Source organism: Schistocerca piceifrons, chromosome 1 (assembly GCF_021461385.2).
Source record: "Schistocerca piceifrons isolate TAMUIC-IGC-003096 chromosome 1, iqSchPice1.1, whole genome shotgun sequence".
Lineage (NCBI taxonomy): Eukaryota > Metazoa > Arthropoda > Insecta > Orthoptera > Acrididae > Schistocerca > Schistocerca piceifrons.
The window spans coordinates 400,128,658-400,156,581 of NC_060138.1; the positions used below are offsets into that span (position 1 = coordinate 400,128,658).

The window sequence follows — 27,924 nt, forward strand, 5'->3', positions numbered from 1 at the left end:
ACGTGTTCCAATATTTCTGCGGAATCCAAACTGATCTTCGCCGAGTTTGGCTTCTACCAGTTTTTCCATTCGTCTGTAAAGAATTCGCATTAGTATTTTGCAGCTGTGACTTATTAAACTGATAGTTCGGTAATTTTCACATCTGTCAACACCTGCTTTCTTTGGGATTGGAATTATTATATTCTTCTTGAAGTCTGAGGGTATTTCGCCTGTCTCATACATCTTGCTCACCAGATGGTAGAGTTTTGTCAGGACTGGCTCTCCGAAGGCCGTCAGTAGTTCCAGTGGAGTGTTGTCTACTCCCGGGGCCTTGTTTCGACTCAGGTCTTTCAGTGCTCTGTCAAACTCTTCATGCAGTATCGTATCTCCCATTTCATCTTCATCTACATCCTCTTCCATTTCCATAATATTGTCCTCAAGTACATCGCCCTTGTATAGACCTTCTATATACTCCTTCCACCTTTCTGCTTTCCCTTCTTTGCTTAGAACTGGGTTTCCATCTGAGCTCTTGATATTCATACAAGTGGTTCTCTTTTCTCGAAAGGTCTCTTTAATTTTCCTGTAGGCAGTATCTATCTTACCCCTAGTGAGATAAGCCTCTACGTCCTTACATTTGTCCTGTAGCCATCCCTGCTTAGCCATTTTGCACTTCCTGTCAATCTCATTTTTGAGATGTTTGTATTCCTTTTTGCCTGCTTCATTTACTGCATTTTTATATTTTCTCCTTTCATCAATTAAATTCAATATTTCTTCTGTTACCCAAGGATTTCTACTAGCCCTCGTCTTTTTACCTACTTGATCCTCTGCTGCCTTCACTACTTCATCCCTCAGAGCTATCCAGTCCTCTTCTACTGTATTTCTTTCCCCCATTCCTGTCAATTGTTGCCTTATGCTCTCCCTGAAACTCTGTACAACCTCTGGTTTAGTCAGTTTATCCAGGTCCCATCTCCTTAAATTCCCACTTTTTTTTAGTTTCTTCAGTTTTAATCTACAGTTCATAACCAACAGATTGTGGTCAGAGTCCACATCTGCCCCTGGAAATGTCTTACAATTTAAAACCTGGTTCCTAAATCTCTGTCTTACCATTATATAATCTATCTGAAACCTGTTAGTATCTCCAGTTTTCTTCCATGTATACAACCTTCTTTTATGATTCTTGAACCAAGTGTTAGCTATGATTAAGTTATGCTCTGCGCAAAATTCTACCAGACGGCTTCCTCTTTCATTTCTCTCCCCCAATCCATATTCACCCACTATGTTTCCTTCTCTCCCTTTTCCTGCTCTCGAATTCCAGTCACCCATGACTATTAAATTTTCGTCTCCCTTCACTACCTGAGTAATTTCTTTTATCTCATCATACATTTCTTCAATTTCTTCATCATCTGCAGAGCTAGTCGGCATATAAACTTGTACTACTGTAGTAGGCATGGGCTTCATGTCTATCTTGGCCACGATAATGCGTTCACTATGCTGTTGGTAGTAGCTTACCCGCACTCCTATTTTTTGATTCATTATTAAACCTACTCCTGCATTACCCCTATTTGATTTTGTATTTATAACCCTGTATTCACCTGACCAAAAGTCTTGTTCCTCCTGCCACCGAACTTCACTAATTCCCACTATATCTAACTTCAACCTATCCATTTCCCTTTTTAAATTTTCTAACCTACCTGCCCGATTAAGGGATCTGACATTTCACACTCCGATCCATAGAATGCCAGTTTTCTTTCTCCTGATAATGACGTCCTCTTGAGTAGTCCCTGCCCGGAGATCCGAATGGGAGACTATTTTACCTTCAGAATATTTTACCCAAGAGGATGCCATCATCATTTAACCATACAGTAAAGCTGCATGCCCTCGGGAAAAATTACGGCTGTAGTTTCCCCTTGCTTTCAGCCGTTCGCAGTACCAGCACAGCAAGGCCATTTTGGTTAGTGTTGCAAGGCCAGATCAGTCAATCATCCAGACTGTTGCCCCTGCAACTACTGAAAAGGCTGCTGCCCCTCTTCAGGAACCACACATTTGTCTGGCCTCTCAACAGATACCCCTCCGTTGTGGTTGCACCTACGGTATGGCCATCTGTATCGCTGAGGCACGCAAGCCTCCCCACCAACGGCAAGGTCCATGGTTCATGGGGGCAGGCATAATTGGGGAAAAAAACCTGAACTTTCCGGAAGGCATAGACTATGGCGAGGGCCTCTTTTTCCACCTGAGAGTAATGCTGCTGGGCAGGAGTGAGAGATTTTAGATGCGAAAGCAACAGTTCTTTCAGTTCCATTGGAATATCAGTGGTGTAGGACCATCCTGAGGCCATACTGTGTGGTGTCACTCATCAAAACTATGAGCTGGTCCAGAGAGGATGTAGCTAAACATGGGGATGAGAGTAGTTTGGATTCCAGCATTTGAAAAGCATGTTTGCAATCTATGGGTACATTCTTGCATAACAATATATGCACCAGGTAGGCCAATGTGGCCACCCTGGCAGGAATTTATAGTAGCAGGCTACCTTCCCTAGAAAGGCCTGAAGCTCCTTCGTAGGTGAGGGGAGAGGCATAAACAAAACAGTGCAGTGTTCTGGCAGAGGGCGGAACCCCACCCCAAGAGACCTCAGACCCCAAATAAACAGGAGAAGATTGAAAACACTGAGATTTTGTGAGGTTATACCATAAGCCTATGGACTGTAAGACAGAAAACAAAGTGCTCAAATTTTTCAAGTGATCAACCGTGGAGAAGCCCATTACAAGAATATCATCCAGATAATTAATGCAAGCGGGTACAGGCATAGCCAATTGCTCTAAAAATCATTAACCATTTACTATTACAACAGCTGAACATACAGCTTAAACTCTAGAATCTGTAAGACCAACATTTCAGCTGGAGCGCTTGAGCACGGATTAGGTCAAAGAAACTAACAGTCACATGAATCTCACCTGCCTAAGACGGGCACATGGGTCAAAGCAATCAGATAAATCATGTGTTTTATGATTTTTGAAAAGAATTTAACTCAGGACCTCACTAACACTTATTAACAAAAATAAGATCATACTGATTATCAAACAAAATTTGTCACTAGGTTGAGAATTTTTTGGGAGGGAAAATGCTGTGTGATATCTTGGATGGAGAGTTATCAGAGATGTAGAACTAACTCATCTTTGTTGTGGTCTGGCAATTGAATGATAACAATATTTGTTATGAAGGAACATTGAAGATACGATTGAACATTTTTTCTCTCTGTTTGCTGGAGACTATTTTTTGTCTCATTAGCAGTCTGAAAACTAAAATTAGCTATTTTTTTATGGAGATACTATGATATAAAAAATTGAGGCTTCTTACATTACCTGAGGAAGTACTTGTCATGGCATATTAGTGCATAACTGTTCTCCGACCTTGTGTTGCGACATGTTCAGTCTAAATTGGTCAATCAGTGGCAGTGGATGAGCAGTTTACTACCGTCCTTTTCTTGCACTCTCCTGGAAAATGACCCGTACAAGGTGTTATATTAAAGATGTAAGAATTATGGTGCAAATTTGTGTACCTAACCAGATATGTTGAGTTAGTCATGATCGCTTCCTAGATAGGATCTATTTGAGTTTACACATATCTGCATTCATTTCTTCATCTGCTCAAAACATTTCTGCTCATAAATTTTTATGATGCTGCACAGGAACCATACCATCCTTTCCATCCAGCAGAGCACACAAACAAGGCTACAGTAAACTGCTTGCCCACTGCCACTGATGTGATCATCATTTTTTTAAAAACTTGTAGCACTGCTACAACAAACAGGTAATTAATAATACTAGCAGCCATGCCATGTTTGTGGTGAGACTGTATAGCTGTGATAGTTCTGACACTGCAATGTGGTAGGCAGGCAGGCATGTTTCAGTTAACATATGCTTTATATATACATATGTTCTGTGCTGGCCAGCGCGCCCGCGCTACTTCAGAAGAGGCCTTTTGGCCAAAAGCTAAAATGTATAGCAGTTTGTTTGTTGTGCCTGCCTGCTACAGGTGAGCAGCAATCTATCCTTTTCACAATACTGATTTGATACTCCACACCTGTTGCACTGTTAGCACTGTTTCTCAAAATGCTTCCTGATTTTATTTTAATATCAAAGATGCTCTCTATTGTTTGTTATTATGTTAGCTGCATACTTTCTTAAAGATTGAATGTCAGTGGAACTTGAGCCTCAGAGTTTCTCTGTATGTTTAATGGTCAAATTGAGTAGCATCTCTGTTAGAGATGAAGTAACTACTTTCTGTTCCATTTTACTGAAAATATAGGCTTTTCTACTTGTATATGTAGCTCTTCCTGTCTTCATCACCAGTGTTACCTCAATTGCATTGTCATCATCGTGTGAAAACATCCTCGCATAGGTAGGGTTTGTTTAGCGCGAAGAACTGAATGCATTTTCTTAGTAGATAGGGGCGTTATTAATCTATTACAGGTAATTTTGAGAGAAAGCCTTTATTACATTTTCACAATTTTTTTTTCTTAGACCTCATATTAATTTTCATCGTGTTATGAGATGATCAATATCTCAAAATATCATGCCATTACTTGAGAATGTAGGAGTTGTTCCAGGAAGTAATGTAAATGTAGTAGAAAACATTTTATTCAAGATCATGTTAAAGCTATTACAGATGTTTGAAAGACTTTGAAGTAGCCCTTGATGGTATCCACACATTTTTTCCAGTGACTTTGGCATGCACTGTACACTTCCTGCAAGGTGTTGACAAGAATCTCATTAAGAATCTTCCACATGACAGTTTGCGTACTTCGGTGGCCTTAAAATATGGGTTCCTTTCAGGCCTGATTTGACCACCTGGAACATGAAAAACTGTCAGAGCCAGATCAGGCATGTAAGGAGTTAGAGGAGTTACAGAGCAGTGTTGTGAGCTTGTTCTCAGCAAGGAATTCCTGGATGCAAAGAGAGCCTTGGCTGTGACCCCCTTTTTCTTACTATCTTGAACACATCTACATACTAGATGACCTGTGCTATAATTCACTCACTAAGTCAGGGCTCATTGTTTAAAGGGTCCTGAACATGAAACATATTTTTGTCACTTTTGCTGGCTTATGGCAGTCCAGAGCGGGCCTCCGGGCCCTCCGTAAATAGCTTCAGCCACCTACAAACTTGAAAATGCATCAAAATGGTCTCTGCATTGACTTGCTGAATCAGGTGGTAGATGTTGGCAAGAATTTTGTGAGTATAGTACAAACTTAATCATGTACTGTTGTTCGAGTGTTGATTTCATTGCATGCTGTGACTCATGCACTGTCTTTAGGTTAATGGAAACGGCTATTCTTATGCTCCCAGAGCTCAGAGCAGACCAAGATAGGCAATATTGAGAAGCACCAATTAATTTGACTGGTCAAAATGTGCTGAGAAAAATTGGAGCACCATGATAAAAAATAATTACCAGTACATCACTTTATGGAGATACCTTATACATGTATAGAATAACATAGTGATAATATCCAAGACATAGTTAGGAAACATTTCATGTTGATAAATACTTACCCTCATTCTTGACTTTTGTATACAGTACTGCAAATTCTCCATTTGTAGATTTGCTATGAGCATAATAGACCAGCAGTTCTCACTCACCTGACATCCTCTTTGCTGAAGGCAACGAAAACTGCTGAGATGACAGAAAGACTTCTCATTGCTTGATAATCTGTAGCAGTAATATTATATGATTGATCTAACTGCTTTTGTGGTGTGGGAGTTAAAGCAAATTTCCACTTCATTATATCACCAGGAAAGCTCATCTGAATAATTCCAGAAAGTCTGAGGCCTTCCTTGTTGGCTTGTTAAAGTGATGGCATCTAAAGCTTGTCAATTTTGAAGTCTTTATGGCAGGTTTCATTGCTGTATGTGCAATACGTTTCATGGTTAGTGCACTTGACCATCTGAGTTCTTTGTCTATACAGTATTGTTCCAAATTCTAGTAAATCATGCTGTGAATGTGGCTGCTTATCTTCTTTATTCTGTTTACATGCTATAGATTTTTATAATGTAAGGCATAAGAAAAATAGACGTAAAAAATGGCAAAAACATTCTTGTATCTTTGCAAAAATGTTTGATATCAGAGGTCTTTTCCTGTGGAAAATGTTACTAATTCTTTATCATCTCCGAAACAAATCTTTCATGATACAGTGCACTTATAACAAGGGCTTGGAACTAAAAGATCATTATAAAATAAATAAATAAATAAACACTCTTCAAAAAGTAACTCCAAATCAATACTAAAATTTTGACAAACTTGCTGGTTCATTTAAAAAGCATAGTTCTTTTGACTTATGTGCACTAAATGTAGACTGCAGAATATTAGATCTTGCTGCTCATTTATTTCATCACCACCACCACCACCACCACCACATCCACTACCACTACCACTACCACCACCATCACTATCACCATCATCATCATTATTATCTTTTTATACTAACAGTCACGTGGATTGATGTATTTGTGGGTTCAGTGTTAGATTAAAAAACTAAAGGTTTGGGGTTCAGTTGCTGGCAAGTTTAACATTTTGCCTGTGACACTTAATTTTACTTTCCTAGAGATGTGTTGTGTATTTGTAAAGTGCCAGGTTGCAAAGTTGTTCAGGTTCCATGTGCTGTAGGTATTCCTGTAATTGGGTGGGGAAGCTAGTTCGGAGGTTGAAGGGTGAAGAGCGTGACACATCCAGTATAACCATGCCCAGTGGAACCATTGTGAAGATCAAACAAACTCTGTAACCGTTGTTTTTTTTAATTATTGGTAGAGAGTGGTAAGTTTTCTATTTTTTTTATTTTTTATTTAGAGAATTATTTGCTTAAATTGCATCTGATGGTTCTTGATTATGTCCTAGTCATTAAGTTGCTTTGTAACATTTTGACTTTGCCCACAAATGCAGTTGGTGCTGATGCAGTATACTTAAAATTTGATGTATATTGACTTAAAATAAGTAATATGTTGTGCCTATTCTGACTGTTCACTGTTGATTCATTTTCCTAAAATTACCATCCAGATGTTATTGTATTTCAGGCTAATATCACCTCATGAAGAAGTTGGTTATAGAGAAATATGGCATTCTACCTCTTTTGTTGCAATATTTTATTTTCCATCTGCAAATTTCTGAGTGGTTGTTTTTCATAATTGTTTTTTGCATGAGTTACGATTTCCCATGTGTTCTAAATTTCCATTTTATGTCTAGAAATGTGAAGTCAGTGGTATTAATATTGACTCCAGTAGAACAAAGCATTTTGGATTCCTGTGATTGAATACAGCATTTTACTTTTTGGAATGATTCTATTTTGTCTCTGCTACTTGTGTTTCCATTTATTTATCATGTTAAAACTAGAAAGTTTTATATTTCATCTTTCTATTCTTAGGTTTGGGATGCTCTGTCAGATGCAATGATAACGTTCAACAATGATGGGATGGCAGAAGAGATTGCATACATAGTTGAAAACGACCTTTTAGTAGACTCAGTTAGTAAATGTCTGGAAGAAAGAACTTCCAATGTTGAAGTCATCTATGAAGCAAAAGTTAAAAATTGCAAATTACCATCAAGTGATGTTTTATCTGGTGCACATGACCTTGCACAGATTGAAATGGAAGATGGTACTTCTTACAGCTGCAGATTACTGGTGAGTCACAGCAATCTTTTATTTCATTGCTGATTTCACTTAAATAAACAATACGGTGAGTGAAGACCACTACTTACCTTGCATAGGAATATTTAACAGTTCAGAAAACTGATTAACTTATGATTTATTTGTCTATCCAATGCTCAATGTTTCATCTATATGACGAGTGGCTGAAGTGGTTGGGACCCTGAACTTGCATCCAGGAACAGAGTCAACTCCCTATCTCTCCATTCACATTTAAGTTTTATGTGGTTTCCTTAAGTTACTTCAGTAAAATACCAGAATAGCTCCTTTAAAAAGGTCCTATGCAATTTCCTGTCTGGGCCTTGTCTGATCTAAGATTGAACTCCATCTCAAGTGAAGTCTCTGTCAACATGACATTAATCCCTTACTTTACTTTACTTTCATTTCCTTTCATTTCATTTCCTTCCTTCCTTCCTTCCTTCCTTCCTTACTTCCTTCCTACCTTCCTTCCTTCCTCTACACAGAAAGTGTTGTCTTTACACATAACATTAATTTTATTTGATGTTTTGCATTTTGAGTAAACAGTAGTGAATGGAGATATTTCAGTGTTGAAAGTTACATATTAGGTATTGGAAATGTATGAAATAAATATATGATAGTACTTCTCACCAAATACCCAGGGGTTTGTAAAGTGAAGGGGGATGACTGCTATCAGCTCAGCGGGACATTAAGCGGTATCAGCGGGCAACGAGCGAAAATGTGTACCGGACCGGGATTCGAACCTGGGATCTCCTGCTTACTAAGCAGGTGCAGTAACCACTGCGCCATCCAGGACGCAGCTTTATTGCAACTGCATGGACTATCTTAGTACACTTCACGGTTGATCCACACTCCCACTGAGTGCCACCTATCTGCAGTCGCCATTGATATTACTTAGTGTCCTGCTGCAGCTGATAGCAGTCATTGCTCTTCAGTTTACTTATATTGTTTCACAGCTTTGGGATCTGCATGGTGTCTGTGTTTCACCCCCCCCCCCCCCCCCCCAAACACAGGGGTTTGTCTAGCTAGCAGCTCAGAAGAATGTGTCATTCCTGTTCACTCCACAACAGCCTCGAAAATATTGTCTTACCCGTAAACTTCATTTTTGGGCTTCTGTTTCACTCTTTGTCATTGTGGAATCCCAGTCTCTCTTCTTTTGTATGTGCAGCACCAATGAAAAATATGGAAATTGTAGTGAAACTTGCATGTGAGAAATGGGTGAAAGTAGTTCACCATTGGCAATGTTTTAACTGAATAAAATGGTGTACAAAAATGAAAAAAACACATTTCAATAGTTGCATGCACAGTTTCATATTAAGAAATTACTGGTGCCACGTAGTGCGCACAAATGGAAAATTTGAAGAGACCAGATGATTTAACATATTTATATATCTTGAAACCCTTGAATTCAGTCTGCACTTGAGAACATGTTTTTAGAACAGTACTTAGTATTCTGTCTACAGGACGTCAGAATGCACAGTCAAGTTGCTGCCACATTCTTATCACATTCATTCTTCTTAGCTGCAGACCGGAACAAAAGGCACTTTTTCCATGAAGATGGTAAGTGCAGGTAGTCAGTGTCTTTACCACTCAAAAAACTATGGGGAGCCATATCACCACATGGTGTTAGTCTGACAAACTGCTGTTCTTCTGATGTGCACAAGATAGAGTTTTGTGTTTTCATAAGCTGCAATTTACTTTGCAAGCTTCATAGAAATCTTGAAGAGCAGCGGCTGAAAGGATTCTTAAAAAAGTGTGACTAGAGTTGAAAATTATTAGTGAAAAATACACCAAATACAGACCAAAGGAAAGTGCTTCAGAGCCTGATTACAGTCTAGACTTATACTGCAGCTGAATTTTGGTTAAACTTTCCATAATTCTACATAACTTTGGTGGACTATAGCATTTTTAATACCTTGTTTAATGGATTAATTTCATTGTCTTCTGTTATTGCATTTCCCATTGGTTCTTGCACTGCTATTGTCTTTTTAGTTCTTTTAGCAATTGGATATTTATGAAACAGTAACTGAGAAAATTAGAAGTTTGCAGCAGTTGTACCTCATAAGGAAAATTCCGAAAAAGGTAAACAATAAAGGTTTCTCGCACTTCCAGCAGCATCAAGTGGTTTAAAATCCATGAGCTTTCAGCCGAATACTTGCGAGCTAACATCCCATAGATGTTCGGGCTCACATGGGGTTCCTCTTCTTCGAAATGTCTTGGCTCAAACTCATCTAGGGGTTGAAACACATGTGTCACATAACGTGCCCTAAATTAGACACTTGTGCCTCTTTGGTTAAATTGTCTGGCTGAGGGCAAGTTTCCGAAATACAAAGTTAACATAACATATAATAACAGTAATAATAATATGGGGAACTAAATTAACAACCCATAAATTATGTAGGCCACACAGTTGAAATTTGGTTAGAATAATGTTTATTCAGAAAGAAAACTAATAGCAAAAGTGGTCATATTTAGAATTACTATTACACTCGAGCGCATATCCATTTGACACAATTCGATCATTCACAAACTCATCTCGAAACACAATACTCCACCTCGATATTTACACGAGAAGTCAGAGTTCCCTCCAGGCCCATGGCTGCTCACTGCTTAGAGGCTAAGTCCCGCAATACCACACAACGCGAAGACTCCAAGGAGGACTCGAAGAAGTATGCGTTCTTGACATTCTGTGGCTCAATAACAGGAAAGATAAGCCGGCTCCTAAAGAGGAATAAAATTGATTTGGTCTTCAGGGCTCCAGCAAAAATTCGACAACTTTTGAGGTCTGTGAAAGATGATGTAGGCCTCATAATGCCAGGAGTATGTAAAATACCATGTTGATGTGCACGGTTCTATATTGGACAGACTGTGCGTACCATTGAACAGTGCTGTGTAGAACACGAGAGATGTTTTCATCTACAGTACCCAGAGAAGTCAGTGGTAGCAGAGCATGCATTAGAAAAAGATCATCATACTGCTTTCTACGAGACATCTATTATCACACGGACTAACAGTTTTTGGGTTAGCATAAAAAAATAAGGCATTGAAATAAAAACTTGTGACAACATGCTCAATAAAGACGGCGGCCTGCAGTTAAGCACAGCGTGGGACCCGGCCATTGGAAGGCTGAAGCGGGTGTGGAAGCTGCACAATGCAAACATTACCATATATGGTGCTGGAGTGGGTACCAGTGACGTTATGGAAGGGAGCGCTGCTATATAAGGACGGCAGCAGCAACCAGAAGACAGTCACCATTTCACAGTGGCTGAGGAGTACTCAGCAGAGGTATTGTGGATTTTAAACCACTTGACGTGGCTGAACCTTTATTAGAACATATCGCCGTGAAACTATGCACTCCTATAAACGTAAACAAATAAACTGTGAGAGGTTGTTCAGAATGTGATTTAAATGTGTGAAAACTGCACCGTCTGTAAAAGTGAAAATAAATTCTCTTTAGGTAGTGATTTTAGCTCACGCTATTTTAAAGGTTAATGATAGCAACTGTTAAAAGGAAAGTTTAATTGTGGAGTAACTGACAGCACTCTTATGTGTACATTCAAATAAATTAACTGACATGCCTTCATTTCATTTCCGTACAAATGTTGCACTTCACTCAAATTTCACTCACCTGAGACATGTATCAATACCTGTTACAATTCTGATGGGAAAGATGAGGCCAAGGCACTGGTGAAACATCCTGACACCCTGAATGCCAAAAATTCTGTGTAAAATTTGTTTTCAGGCTGGTCATTATGACAATGCATTGTAGATATGAACTGACTGTGCAGTTAAGGAACTATGCACTTAACACATTTCTCCAGGCCCTTGACTTTTCTACTTCTTGGAATGCTAGATTGATGATTGTGGTTTTATAGTCTGTGTTCTGACTAATAAACTACTCAGGAATGGGAAAAGGGGGGAACAACTCAAGACATACTAGATATACAAATGAAATCATTTCAAAATTTTACTACGTAATATCAGATAAATAAATAAAAATAAATAAATAAGTAAATATGAATATAATAGAGGGAAACATTCCACGTGGGAAAAATATATCTAAAAACAAAGATGATGTGTCTTACCAAATGAAAGTGCTGGCAGGTCGATAGACACACAAACAAACACAAACATACACACAAAATTCAAGCTTTCGCAACCAACGGTTGCTTCATCAGGAAAGAGGGAAGGAGAGGGAAAGATGAAAGGATGTGGGTTTTAAGGGAGAGGGTAAGGAGTCATTCCAATGTCTGCTTGTGTCTGTGTATGTGCGGATAATTATGTGTGTGTGTGTGCGAGTGTATACCTGTCCTTTTTTCCCCCTAAGGTAAGTCTTTCCGCTCCCGGGATTGGAATGACTCCTTACCCTCTCCATTAAAAGCCACATCCTTTCAGCTTTCCCTTTCCTTTCCTCTTTGCTGATGAAGCAACAGTTGGTTGCGAAAGCTTGAATTTTGTGTGTAAATAAGTAAATAAATAGAGTACCAGTTCCAAACACAATCTGGACTTCACATTTTAAAATTTGGTTTAATATTCCTTTTTTATTTTGGTAGAAGGGAAATGTACTTACATATTAGCATGATCAGCATGTTAGGAAGATGTTTTATACCATGGGTTTGTTGTTGTAATTTTATTATTAATGTGCTGGTGTTGCTTTAAATATTTGTATTTTAATACAGTGTTTGACAGAACATTAATACTGGTGTTGTTCATCTGAATTACTCTTTTCCCGCAAGGAATTTTGCAATTCTTCCAACTGGCTGGTAATCTTATTGAAACGTTCTTCAGACAAAGAATTTTGTCGCCGTTGTTCAGCATGCATTGCCTTGACATGTGCTATCATACGGTCTGTAGGTGCAGAAGCCACTCGTCTAAGGGTACACAATTCATCATCATGCTCTGTAGGATCAAAAAACACTGAGTAGGCAAGTTCGTGTTTGTTTATTCGTCCAGGATGTTGAAGCAGTGATCTTCTTTCTGCGACAAGCCGATACGCAGAACGTGCTATTTCTGCAGGTAATCGATCAGCCTGCAATTACAGTGTACGTAATCAGTTCAGAATACGTGTTAGACTTCATGATTGATAAATAATACATAACTTAAAATTTATGAGGTATTTGCAACACAGAGGGAAATAGGGATCTGAACAGTTTACTTTTTCTTCCATAGTTTAGTTTATATTATTTTTGAAAAATTATATGTGCAGAAAGAGACAACAGTTATTAAGAAAAAAATGTTCAGCTGCATATTTTATATTCTAGGCAGATGTTTACTGTCAACATTTGTTGAGTGAGACATTTGTGCTTCATAGCAACTCAACTGTCATTTGTTGTCTGCATTAAATGCATGCTATGTCTTGTCCTGTAAGACATATAAACAAAATTAGTGTTGAATTCCACTATTTTTTACTCTTTGTCTCTTAGACATAAATCTTCCAGTCTTTCTACTACCCTGTTTGACAAATGGTACAGAACAACAAAATTTCTATTTCTGTTAAATGGAAGTATCTGCATGAAATCATTTGTTGATACAGTGAAAAGTGCTCTATTCCAGAAGGATACATAATGTTATTATTAAATCTCACTTAAAAAGAAAAAATTCTGGTTTATGCAGTCTGCAGTATAGATATCACAAATTTGCTGAATATATATAGTCAGTCAATTACAGTGCATTGCTACCAGAGTGAATAGTTCTCCTGGGGGAATGTTACAGAGAATTATGAATTAAAACAGAAACAAGTTAAGTACTGAATGTCATAAATTGGCCTATGTATTTGATCTTGTGGTGTAGCCTGCTAATGTGCCCTTCCTTTCATTTTTTTACTGGAAGGCAAGGCTCAAGAGGAAAAAGTAGGATGATGCTGTGGTGAGTATGTTTAAAACCACCATACAGAAATGGCTTACAGAAAAAGCATTTTATAAAGTAGAAGAATTCAAATTGTGCCATAAAAGTACTGCCGGCCGGTGTGGCCGTGCGGTTCTAAGCGCTTCAGTTTGGAACCGCGTGACCGCTACGGTCGCAGGTTCAAATCCTGCCTCGGGCATGGATGTGTGTGATGTCCTTAGGTTAGTTAGGTTTAAGTGGTTCTAAGTTCTAGGGGACCGATGACCACAGAAGTTAAGTCCCATAGTGCTCAGAACCATTTGAACCGTAAAAGTACTAATGTAGTTTCATTTAGATCAAACTTATATATGTGAATATGTTGAATATATTGCGTGCAGTATGATGGACATTTTGTGTTTTGATAGCCAATTATGATCTGAAAATATCTTTTAGACCATGGGTTTTATTTATGTAATTGTATGTGTGTATGTTCACAAAGGACAAATTTACTGCTTTGCAATGCGTAAAGATGGATAGTAAATAAATACAGTCACATTGTTCCAGGTAAAATTGTATGAACTGGACAAGTAAACACTTAGGTTGTATCATCAAAAATAGCTGTGGAATAATTGTTCATTTTCAGTTCATTTATTTCCAGAAAAATGGGTCTGTATTGTGGCAGAAACTATTTTCTCAAAGTTATGTAGATAAATACAACTTGGCACATGGTGAATGCTGTGAGCAGAAGAAAATTTTTTAACAACAAGATTTCATGTTTGTCGGTATAAATTCATGTAAATGATTGCTACCTCCATGTTTCACCTCTGATTTAATGCAAATACAATTGCATGCTTGTTTTATATGCTGCCTGAACTATGAGAGCAACGTTAGTATGAGGGGGCAGGGATCACTTACAGCTTGCACAGCAGATGAATGGTATTGCTGTTGTAGTATCTGCCAGTCTGCTTGTTTCTCAGTCTACAGATGATTGTGAGGTAATTGCTGAAAGAACGCTTGTGGAGACCATTCAATACTTTGTGAACATACTCTTGGTCATACATCCAGCCATGTAATGCTTATTTACACATTCTCAACATTTTTAATGGGATTTGGTCATTCAACAACTTGCCTGTGACTAACACCTTGTATTCAGGATAAATGAACTATGGACTCAAGAAGAGCAAACATTAAGTGACATGTTGTAGTAGTTAACACATTGTTCTTATGTTCAGGATGAAGGTGTTTAATTTTCCATTTGGTCATTCAGATTTAGGTTTTCTCTGATTTCTCCAAATTATTTCTGTTGCACAAAGTGACAGTATGTTTTTTTCACCACCATTGACCAGTTGTTCCAGCACTGTGTCTATAATGAAAGTACTATAGGTTGTAAAACTTGGAACCTTCCTCCTGTCTTCAAAAGGAAGCTGCTGCTGCTTCTTTTTCATCAGGCTGTTTACTCAATCTTGCAGAGTGTCAGTTTCCTTTTGGTTTGTATTTTTGTATTTTGATTGAAATACATTTCTTTTTATTTATATTTATTCATTTTTATTGAAATACAAACATAAAGGAAAACAAAACCCTACAAGAGAAACATGACAGCCTATAAGCAACAATTCTAAGTTATTTTATTCAATACCAGTACTTTAAGATTTTCCTATTCAGTTGATCTGGGTGTTAATAAGTTCCAGTTTTATGTATTTTTCATGGTATTTCTATTATGCCATACACACAGACCAACTTTTCTGCTTTTTATTTATTTGTGGCACTTTATCTAGAAGTAGTATATTTTCTGAAACCAAGTTGAAATGTCTAAACTTTTAGCAGCAAATATCCATTGTCATGCAGGAAAATTTGATAAGCAGGTGATAATGGACTAATGTAAATGTAATTAGAGATTATTTAATCACCTGTGGATGGTTGGGCCGGACGTAAACTGAACTGTGGTATGGAGAAGTGAGCAACAGTGCACTTTGATGAGCCATAGAGAGAAGTCGTGGTGGCAGCCATGTCAACAAACGTGAAAAGAGGGCACTCTCCAGATGGGCCACCAATTCAGCCTGTCGTACAAGACGGTCCAGACCTGCTGAACGCTGTAGACCCTGATGTGTGGAAAAGAGAAATCTTGTGAATTGGAGTGTAGGAAAAGGCTTAGCTTTAGAGTATTTCATTTAAAAAGAAGAGGTTCACATGTAACTCAGCGAGACCACTACCATTATTAATTGTTGCAACTTCTGAATTTTAACTCAGTAAACCCATTTTGTAAGTTGAAATATGTTTTATTACTCTCATAAAGAAAGTAATTTGTATCTTGTAGTTCTACATCTACATCTACATTTATACTCCGCAAGCCACCCAACGGTGTGTGGCGGAGGGCACTTAACGTGCCACTGTCATTACCTCCCTTTCCTGTTCCAGTCACGTATGGTTCGCGGGAAGAACGACTGTCTGAAAGCCTCCGTGCGCGCTCGAATCTCTCTAATTTTACATTCGTGATCTCCTCGGGAGGTATAAGTATGGGGAAGCAATATATTCGATACCTCATCCAGAAACGCACCCTCTCGAAACCTGGCGAGCAAGCTACACCGCGATGCAGAGCGCCTCTCTTGCAGAGTCTGCCACTTGAGTTTGTTAAACATCTCCATAACGCTATCACTGTTACCAAATAACCCTGTGACGAAACGCGCCGCTCTTCTTTGGATCTTCTCTATCTCCTCCGTCAACCCAATCTGGTACAGATCCCACACTGATGAGCAATACTCAAGTATAGGTCGAACGAGTGTTTTGTAGGCCACCTCCTTTGTTGATGGACTACATTTTCTAAGGACTCTCCCAATGAATCTAAACCTGGTACCCGCCTTACCAACAATTAATTTTATATGATCATTCCACTTCAAATTGTTCCGTACGCATACTCCCAGATATTTTACAGAAGTAACTGCTACCAGTGTTTGTTCCGCTATCATATAATCATACAATAAAGGATCCTTATTTCTATGTATTTGCAATACATTACATTTGTCTATGTTAAGGGTCAGTTGCCACTCCCTGCACCAAGTGCCTATCCGCTGCAGATCTTCCTGCATTTCGCTACAATTTTCTAATGCTGCAACTTCTCTGTATACTACAGCATCATCCGCAAAAAGCCGCATGGAACTTCCGACACTATCTACTAGGTCATTTATATATATTGTGAAAAGCAATGGTCCCATAACACTCCCCTGTGGCACGCCAGAGGTTACTTTAACGTCTGTAGACGTCTCTCCATTGATAACAACATGCTGTGTTCTGTTTGCTAAAAACTCTTCAATCCAGCCACACAGCTGGTCTGTACTCCGTAGGCTCTTACTTTGTTTATCAGGCGACAGTGCGGAACTGTATCGAACGCCTTCCGGAAGTCAAGAAAAATAGCATCTAACTGGGAGCCTGTATCTAATATTTTCTTGGTCTCATGAACAAATAAAGCGAGTTGGGTCTCACACGATCGCTGTTTCCGGAATCCATGTTGATTCCTACATAGTAGATTCTGGGTTTCCAAAAACGACATGATACTCGAGCAAAAAACATGTTCTAAAATTCTACAACAGATTGACATCAGAGATATAGGTCTATAGTTTTGCGCATCTGCTCGACGACCCTTCTTGAAGACTGGGACTACCTGTGCAATACCGATTGCTGCTTGGTCCCCGCATGTCCTGACTTTGCCCCGCACCCGTTGAGGCTGTTGCCCTTTCTGTACTTGCCCAAGGCCATCTAACCTAAAAAAACTGCCCAGCCCACGCCACACAACCCCTGCTACCCATGTAGCACTGGAAAATTTTAAATTTCACAGATATAATTCCTTTTAGTGGCACTGATCTTTCCTTTAATCAGCTCAGAACCTGCATCATAGCTTCAAAACACAACAACAATAAGAATAAAGGCAAAAACTATTTAGACTCAAAAACTTTGCTGTAATGGACTCCTGACCTATCCAGCGGAACCCAAAACCCCACCACCCTATGGCGCAAGTCGAGGAATCTGCAGCCCACACGGTCGCAGAACCGTGTCAGCCTCTGATTCAGACCCTGATACAAACTTCACATCCACCAACAGAAATGACTTCCTTGAGGACATGCTCACATTTGGGTGTAATCAATATATAATGAAGGCATGCTCCACAATATTGGATGAATATTTCTGCATCTGTAACAGTTTTAAACTAGTTTCAGTTAACTTCGCCTTAATAGTATTCCGGCTGAAGAGCTGCGGAAGCACACTGGAAACACTTCAACTCAGTTGATTTTTATTTATAGAGAGTTTTTGAGGTTTACATTTCTGGAAGTAAAGATCTAGTTTTCACGTGTCCAGTAGAGCCTTGTGATTAGTATTCAGAGATAAGTATAGATGTTTTTGAGTCTAGATAGTTTTTCCCTTTATTCTTATTGTTGTTGTGTTTTGAAGCTATGATGCAGGTTCTGAGCTGATTAAAGGAAAGATCAGTGCCACTAAAAGGAATTATATCTGTGAAATTTAAAATTTTCCAGTGAATTAATTGTTCAAAGAAATTTTGGGATCACAGCCGGTCATCGTAAACTTCACTCAACCATATTTAAACTGGACACCTGATGATCATCGTCAGATGTCCAGTTGAAATATCGTAGAGTGAAGTTTATGATGACCGGGGGTTATATCTTTCAAAAGACTTCATAATACTTGAAATACCTGATGCTAGATAAACAAGCACATTCAGTGTATAAAATTGAATGATTGAAGTAGTTATCATTACTATCAATCATGTGGTTCCTCCAGTTTGAAAACTGACAAACTTTTGCCAGTGACATCCAAATTAGGAATGCAGATTAATAGTTGATGCACCTCATATAGGCTTGACAGAGCTCTCTAATGCACACACATATGCATGCACCCCCCCCCCCCCCCCCCCCCCCACACACACACACACACGAGAGAAAGAGAGCGGAGGTGGGTGGGGGGAATTATTTTATTTTACTTATTTTGCGTATGGCATTACGTATGAACAACAACTAGCAATTGTGGATTACATAGTTTTACAAAATTTTACAAAAATATATTACTTTCATAATTTATAATTTAAAAAATAAGTCTTTAAATAAATATCTAATTTGTCGATGCATTCAACGGCTGCATCTGTCACTTCAAATAAATCTTCCAAGTTCCCATGGTAGGCTCTTCTGCTACAGCTTGTTACAATGTGAGGGATCGTCTGGTGTTCATTTCCACAGTCACACTGAGAAGGTGAAGCCCTTCCCCATCAGTAGAGGTTTACAGCACAGATGCCATGTTCTGTGCAGATTTGATTAATTGATTTCCAGGCACATCGCATTAGTTCCATACCGGGTGGTCTTGTGTCAAGTCTTTGGAGGGTCTGATGTTCCTCATGGGCAATAGTGTTCCACATTTCTGTCCACTTTTTGTTGATACTGAAAGTTGCTGCCTGTAGTGATTCTACCAGTAGGACAGATGGCTGCCTAGACTTTAATTGGTTCATTCGGAATGCAGGAATGTCAGAGTGCATTGGAAGCTTGGGAATTTTAAGTAATTTTTGGTATTCCTTGAGGAGGGCATTCTGTCTTTGGAGGTCTGGTGGAGCAATGTTGCCAGAGGTGGTAACCAGTATAGAGGAGGAGATTTGATGTAGCCTGTTATTGTCCTCATTGCTGCATTTAGCTCCATGTTAATTTTTCTCACATGTGTGCTATTGAACTACACTGGGGCACAGTATTCAGCAACAGAATAGACCAGCCCTAAGGCAGTGCATCGCAGTGTCGTTGCTCTTGCTCCCCATGAGACACCACTCAGCTTCTGTATGATGATATTCCGTGATCTCAGCTTTGATGCAGTGTTTTCTATGTGCTTCCTGTAAGAGAGGGTTCTAGCAAGAGTCACTCCTGGATATTCTGGAGAGTCTTGGTGGTGAAGAACCTGACCATTAAAGGTGACATTCAACTTCGAATTGGCCATTCTGTTGTTATGGTGAAAGCAGCTGACTTTAGTCTTCGTTGGATTTGGTATCAGTCTCCACTTTCTGAAGTATTCATCTATTGTGCTTAGATCTGCAGATAGGATCTCCCCATCAGCTTCAAGAATGTTCTCTGCTGGGTGGCCAAGGCCAAATCATCTGCATAGATGAACTTCCTTTGTTTCAGGGAGGTCAGATGTATAGAAGATGAACAGGATTGGCACCAAACTGAGCCTTGAGGAAGACCATTATCGAGTTTCTTCTGTCTGCCTAGTTGGTTGCCAAGGCCTACTTGGTAGTATCTCTCAGATAGCATGTTGTTTATGAGCCTGATTGTGGTTTGGCAGTGTGTGACACTGGCAAGTTTGTACAATAGTCCTTGTCTCCATATTGTATCATAGGCAGCAGTAAGGTCAATAAAAGCCACTGACATTTTAAGGCGACATTGGAATCCAGCTTCTATGTGTGTATTTAACCTGAGCACTTGGTCAGTGCAGCTTCTATTTAGTCTGACTCCTGCCTGTTCGATGGGAATAACTTCATGCGTCTTTGGACCGATTCGGTTGAGGATGACTCTTTCCAAAAGCATGTTGGAGCAGCTCAGGAGGGTGATTGGGCAATAGCTAAGCAGTTTTGTTTGCTGGTTTACCCGGCTTCAGTATTGATATGATTTTTGTTTTTTTGGAGGCTTTTGGCATGCTCCCTGATAGCATAATATTAGTGAAGAAACTTGCAAGCCATCTACGAGTCCTGTTCCCACAATTGATGAGGTACTCTGGCTGTATCCCGTCAAATCCTGGGGCTTTGCCTTTTTTCATTTCTTTGATTGCTGCAGTGATCTCATTTACAGTGAAGTCTCTGTAGTACTCTGATTTGTTGGGTGCCTTCTGCTTCAGGTTTTTAAGCTTTTTCTTAACCATTCTTGTGTGTAGCTTATGGGAGGGGGGGGGGGGGGGGGAGGGGGTGCTTTGGAGAGAGAACTTAGTCTGTTCACAATCTGGTCTGGTGTTACTTCAGGATATTGGGTGGTAGACTTCCTCCCAGTTTTCTCAAGAGGTTCCATGTCTATCTGCTTGACCTCTTAAAAATCCAGACTTTCTGTTTTTCGCTCCCAGTCCTCTTTACGAGCATTATCAAGTTGTTTTAGGAGTTCTGCAGCAGTTCCGCTATCATTGGTGGTTAAATAGGACTGATACAGTTCTTTACAGTCATTACTCCAGGCTGGTATATATTCTCTCTGGAACCCTCCAGGCATGCACTTTTTGCTGTTGTTAGAACTGCTCCGACAAATCTTTCATAATTTTCACTTAAAGGGGGATCCATTTGATCACTTTATCAAGTTCTCTGGAGAATTTAGTGCAGTCTGCTTTTCTGAAGTTCCATCTTGGTCTAGGCATTGATCTGATTACAGGAATTTGAATTCCTATGTCTAGAATTACTGGCCGGTGTTGGCTTTTTGGGGAACCTCCAAGGACTGTCCTTTCTGTATGTAGAAGTTGTCTCTGGGAGTCCTGTGTTACAAAACATAGGTCAAGATTGGAATCCTTGTTCCAGGCTGCAGATTTAAATGTTCCCTTGTCCTTTGAGTCAAAAGCTGGGCTAAGGTTGGTATGTTCAGCCCAATTTGCCAGATCCTTACAATTTTCATCAGTATCGCTGTATTTCCAATTGCTGTGATGGCTGTTGAAGTCGCCAATATATTCACTTGGATGTGATGAAACGGGAAGAACATGAGCTGGCCAGTTATCTGCTGGAGGCTTCTAGACATTTGTTTCAGTAACATCTTTAACTTTAACTTAGACAGTCTCAATATTTTTTATGGAGTTTGCAGATATCAGATGCACATTTTCAATGTTACTGCGTATATGGGTAGCACAGCTGTAGCTCTGGTGGTATGTAGATCCCAGGACTTCATAGCCAGCTACATGTCCTCTTGGAATACAGCCTTCATTCGTAACTATATGAGTTTCTTGAATGACTGCCACATCTACATTGTTTTCGAGTAGCATACGGGAGAGATGTTGTGATTTAGATCGGCTGAGCCCTTCGACGTTCAGCTGTAAAATCTGAATATTATGGCTTAGGTGTGTGGTTGGTTGGTTCTGAAAAGAATCGTTGTGAAGTAGTTTCATGTTCATGTTTAAGCCAGGAGATCTGTAGTAGATAAATCTAGATGCCAGCTCCAATACTCGTGTAGCACCACCCAGGAGGCTCAAAAAACTTTAGAAAGAATGTAGTGAGTCTGTTGGCAGGAGGACACTCAGGAAACAAAAACTGTATGTTTGCAAATACACAAAATTTCGACAGTAAATTCTAACCACTTTTTGTGAAGAGTAATAAAATTCCGTTTATCATCTCAAAAAAATAGTTACATAGTTAATTTTTTTGTTTGTTTCTTCTTTGAATTCTCTTGCTCTATACAGGGTGAGTCATAAATGAGCCGAAACATTCCAAGGACTGCATGCTGATATGAAAAGCAACTCAATAATGATTGTTGTTAATTTTTCTCCTGTTGATAACATTTACAAGATAAAGAAAATAAGTTAATCACGAAATGAGGCACCAGAGAACCTCAAGATTGTGACATATTATTCTCCCACAGATGCATTACATGACACACCAAAGTCCTGATTTGCATCACCCAGCACTGGGGAGATATGGGAAAAAGCTCATTTCCTCTGTGTGAGTATGCAGTATGAGAAATTATGTAAGAACTTGTGAACCAAATGTTGCTGACTGGCAGATTGTACAGTCCCATGTCACATGAAATTTGAGCTGCGGCTAATGACTTAAGGCAAAATATGGCACATGTGTCCTGTTCACAACAGCTCTGGGCCTCTTGCTGTAGCTGATATGCACCGTGCCAGTAGCTGCTAAAGATATTTCATAATGTTCTTTACATGGCAACTTCCACAAATGAGTAAAATGGTGTCATGAACGTCATTTAGGGCATTGCAGATGGAAGAGCGGTAGCTGGAAGATAACTCTGCCAAGAAAAATTTCCCAGTACATACATCCCATCAGCACCTAGACATTTGATGGAGTATAGTGCATTTGTGGCACCTTCAGCATTTAGTGCCCGGGGTAAGCCAGTCATCGAAGTATAGTGAAGATGTTGAAGAGAATATGTTGCTGCACTCTGTTGCTAAGAACTAAAGAGGAAGCACCAGGTCTCTTAGCACTGTATTAGAAATGTCACAAAGTACTACACTGAAGCTAAGTCATCAGACAAAAGACTAGAAGTTTTAAGTATGAGGGTACTAACAAATTTATGGTGTCAATATCTGATGGGGGAATTATTGCTTGGTACCTCTTGGGACTAAATGTGCCATCACCAAGATTTACAGAAGAGCAATGATTATCTATTGGAATATCGGAAGAAGTCAATTACATAAAAAATGATGTAGCTTGTCCACATGTGGTTTACACCGGAGCAGATAGAAGCAAACCCAAACAAGCAAGTCTTCCAGATAATTTGCCACTGTTTGCTACCATTCGCTTGTGTCTGTGAACAACCATTTACAGTCATGCGAGGGAACAAAAGAGAACTCGAGATAACAAGTATAGCCTGTGAACATTGTGTTATTGTTTTCTGGCACTAATATTCACTGCACAGGATACAACACTACAATTAGAGCCACAGTGCAAAACTTTAAGACAGAATTGTTTTGCACAGGGAGTGCATTGTTTTTGATAAACTGACCACAATGGCATAGGAAAATAAGAATGTAGGTCTCTGAATTTGCATGTAAGAATGAAACGCATGGAGATAATGTACTAAACATGGAATTGCAGCTCCAGTTTGTTTTGGCGTTTATTTCAAACTTTGCCGATATGCTGGTTGATGCTTTTCTGTTTCTAATTCATTGCAAATGAGGAGGAAATTTATAAGCAGAACACTGATCACCATCAAACAACGTAACCAGAAGAAAGGTTAGCATTTACACTTGATTTATTGTTGACCTCCCATCACTTAACTTGCTGACCACATTCAAAGACTTTGAAAACCCCAGACATTTGGATTATGTCAGATTATTTGCCCAGACACATACAGTCTGTTGATAATAAGTTGGTCTATGGCCACAGTGTCCTGGAGGGCAGGACATGAGAAGAAGAGGAATGTTTCCTTGTTTGTCTCTCAGTGCTGACAGAGGTGTACCTCGTATCAAAACAGTCTCAAGGAATAAAATGTTGAATCCTGAACTTTCTGAAAGTGCAGTTAGTGATGTCAGGCCGCAACATACCTGGTGCTGCTGCTAAATGTCACCCTCATTGAGTCTTTCACAAAACTGTGGTTGTTCTTTTCAAGACTTGTAAAAATGACTGCAGTGTATTTGAGTTATTGTTGGATTTTTATGCACTGTATTTGTGTTTGCACTCTAGCCAGACAGCAGGTTGTACAGATTTTACTGCTGTGTGCCTAAATATGAGCTTGTATCTGACAAGAAGACCTTATCGAAAGGCCTAGTTTTGATTTTCTTCACATATACTAAGAGGATTTGAAAATCTGTGCCCAGCCGTCAATATCCTAAAGCAATACGACATAATTTTGAAAAAGAAAACCTTGAAAAGTTTCCTCTTAAAAATGGGATGATTTCTGAGCACTGTTACCTGCCAAACATTTGGCAGATGTTTCATAGATGCCTGGAGCTGAATGGGTACCCCACATATAGTGAACCCACTTCCCCTTTTCCCTCGCACTAAGACCAATGCTGTGACATAGATCAAGTGAATGTTGATATCTTATCTGTTGCACAACAGTGACAAGAGCATTCTTCATTTTTGGGCTTTTATACAGGAATATTTTACTCATCTTCAGCATCACCTGTGCTGTTGACAGTACTCTGCCAATTTTTTGGCCAGTGTTTTCTTGGATCCTCCTTGCAGCTGGGGTGTGCTGCACATAAAAAGGTAACTTATAGTGAGTGTCGTAATTCTCAGTGACAAGGAGACATTACATTTTTCTTTGAGATGACGTGCGCGGACCTCGTCGACAGGATGAGGGGATCACCTTGTAACGACTCACATACATCTGAAAAAGATAGCATCGAAGACTGCTGATGAAAAGTCACTAGTTCAGATCTACTTTACAACATTTTTTTTTCTTTTTACTTTTATTTAAATTCTATATTTTTTGTCAAGTATAAATTGTAATAAGTAAATATTGAATCACAGTTTTCTAATGAAAATAATATTTTATTTTTAATTATGTGTCACATGAAACAAAAATGAGTTATATTCATCAATAATACTCCTTCATTTACTGCTAATGCCCACTAATTTCTTCTTCCGTCGTTTAGTGGAGAAACAAGTATACAACATGCACCAGTATTATTGATGAAACTTCCTGACATGTTAATCTGCTTTTAACCTGTGTGGAACTTTCATTTCTGTTCACACACTGCGGCAGAATGAAATTTGTTCTCGATTAGTATTGATGTATTCACATGTCCATGTCAAATTTTAATTTGTTTCATATGAATGACCTATAGTTGAAAAGAAAATATTATTGTTATTAGAAAATTACAATTCAGTGTTTCTTTATTACAGTTTCCACTTGACAGAAAATATGGAATGTAAATAAAAGTAAAAAAAAAAAGAAATTGTTGTAAAGGAGATTTAAACCAGAGTCCTTTCTATTACCAGTCTTCAACACTACCCGTTCAGTTACAGGCACCTACAAAACATCTGCCAAATGTTCGGCAGTTAACACAGTTTAATGTCAAGTCTCGAAGATGGTTGTGCTCATACCTGCGCGCAATTGTCTGGCAGATAGGGCGGCACTGTGGCGCAACTAATTGTCAATTGCCGGAGCTTCTCATTGTCCTCAGTAAAGAAGTATGGAAAGCATATGCATGGGAGACCATCTAAGTGTGATAGTTTTTAATATAAAATGTATGAAATTACCTTCACACCTGTCCTCATTTAGTGAATTTTCACTAAGACGTATTAAAATCTATTTATTTCCAATCGATTGAATTACTCCAGACAAAAAAAGATCTGGGCGTACCCCAGACAGCTGTATAAAAAAATCCCTCCAAGACGCCCACAGATGCGCTGAAAATTAGAAAAAATATGAAGAAATCAAGATATATGGCAGTTCTAATTATTGGCAGCTGTGAATTTACATTAATGATTGTTGCACATTTCAGTAACTGCCATGTCACATTCGTTCTGCTGCCTGCAGCAACATATGTATAAGGAAGCTAATGTTAATAAAATATGATTAATGAAATGATATTAGAGGGCAGATAATGTGATCCCAGGTGAATTGATTTTATTTATTATTAAAAATCTTGAACATAACACTTGTAAGTCAGCCATATAATTACAGATACTGTGAACACAAGTGGTGAGAATATATTTTTAATTTTAATCAGTGCAGCATAAACAAAGATGATGTAACTTACCAAACAAAAGCGTTGGCATGTTGATTGACACACAAAATTCAAGTTTTCACAACCAACGGTTGCTTCATCAGGAAAGAGGGAAGGAGAGGGAAAGACGAAAGGGTGTGGGTTTTAAGGGAGAGGGTAAGGAGTCATTCCAATCCCGGGAAAAAAGGACAGGTATACACAAGCAGACATTTGTAAAGGCAAAGAGTTTGGGCAGAGATGTCAGTCGAGGCGGAAGTACAGAGGCAAAGATGTTGTTGAATGACAGGTGAGGTATGAGCGACGGCAACTTGAAATTAGCGGGGGTTGAGGCCTGGTGGGTAACGGGAAGAGGGGATATACTGAAGGACAAGTTCCCATCTCCGGAGTTCTGACAGGTTGGTGCTAGTGGGAAGCATCCAGATAACCCGGACAGTGTAACACTGTGCCAAGATGTGCTGGCCGTGCACCAAGGTACGTTTATCCACATGGTGATCTTCATTACCAACAAACACTGTCTGCCTGTGTCCATTCATGCGAATGGACAGTTTGTTGCTGGTCATTCCCACATAGAAAGCTTCACAGTGTAGGCAGGTCAGTTGGTAAATCACGTGGGTGCTTTCACACGTGGCTCTGCCTTTGATCGTGTACACCTTCCGGGTTACAGGACTGGAGTAGGTGGTGGTGGGAGGGTGCATGGGACAGGTTTTACACCGGGTAGGTTACAAGGGTAGGAGCACGTGCGCGATTGTATACCTGTCCCTTTTTCCCCCCTAAGGTAAGTCTTTCCACTCCATGGATTGGAATGACTCCTTACCCTCTCCCTTAAAACCCACATCCTTTCGTCTTTCCCTCTCCTTCCCTCTTTCCTGATGAAGCAACCGTTGGTTGCGAAAGCTTGAATTTTGTGTGTATGTTTGTGTTTGTTTGTGTGTCTATCAACATGCCAACACTTTTGTTTGGTAAGTTACTTCATCTTGGTTTTTAGATATATTTTTCCCACGTGGAATGTAAACAAGACGACAGATGAAAACTTTATGCGCAGCTAGCAGCTAGCACTGATGCAGAGAGGACACGAACTTCCTTTGATGGCTTACTAAAGGAGCGACAAACAGCGGAACACAAAAGATGTTGGAGCCTGATACATTCCTCTCACAAGAGGATTACATTTCCACTGATGGTCTTTGCTATAGTTGTATCTTCAACAACTTTGGAGACACCATGACAAAGAGAAACATGAATTTGTTTCTGCTCATTTCACTTGCAGCAATTTAAGCTGTCCTCTTAGGTTCCTGGCTAACCGCAGGCTCTGAGGTCACCATGTATAGGGAAATAAACAGCTAAATATTTATTTTGTCTTCTGTTTTCTAGTCTGAAAGAAGTGTAAATAACATTAAATATTGCAGAATATACTTGTATTACAATTATAAGAAATAATCAGAATGTGTTAAAACACCAAGACAAAAAAAAAGAAAAAAAGAAGAAACAAAGAAAAAAAGTTAGCATATAGCGGAATGCGTACCCACTTTCTTGGACTCTGCAATCCATATCTTTATCCAGTATGTTGCGTCAAAGACATGTGTTTTTTGTCTTTTGTATCGACTCTCATAGTATTTCTTAGAGGTTTATATCATTGATGTGTAATTAAGGGACAATTGATTATAAGGCGTGTGTGTTTTTGATCAATGTTCAATGCACTGTTGCCTTATCACAGCATACTAGTAGATGTTCAGGCCTTTGAAGCAGTATTACATCTCTGTAGTTATCAAAAGTGCAAATACAGCAAAGACCATCAGCAGAAATATACTACTCTTTGTGAAAGGAGTGCATTATGTCCCAAAATGTTTACCGTGGAATACTAGCAAACAATATGACAAAATGAAGAGCACTCGCACTTGCCTGCCTTTTTTTATGCCAGTGGGAATGTTTGTTTACTTGTGTTCCCTTGGGTGTAAACCATGCTTTAATTACCTTTCTGAGATTCTTCTTCTTGTTTGCTTTGTCTGTATGCTGTTTGTTAAGCGATCTTCCTTCCATATTTAGCTGGAATTTTTTACCTTTTTAGAGATCTTTTTTCTGTAATCAGTGGTCTCTTTTAATCA

General features: G+C 39.1%; 1 protein-coding gene across 1 annotated transcript in view; it reads right to left on the reverse strand.

Annotated features, from left to right (window-relative positions):
- Window positions 1–12,338: 12,338 nt before the first annotated feature.
- Window positions 12,339–27,924, reverse strand: part of LOC124729173 (transient receptor potential channel pyrexia-like) — a 163,994-nt gene continuing 148,408 nt past the window's right edge. Inside the window, exons 8-9 of the mRNA XM_047248493.1 lie at window positions 15,379–15,570; window positions 12,339–12,677 (exon numbers count right to left, since the gene is read on the reverse strand). Of these exons, the coding sequence (XP_047104449.1) occupies window positions 12,342–12,677; window positions 15,379–15,570 (528 nt within the window). The 3' untranslated portion in view covers window positions 12,339–12,341. The remainder of the gene's footprint in view (window positions 12,678–15,378; window positions 15,571–27,924) is intronic.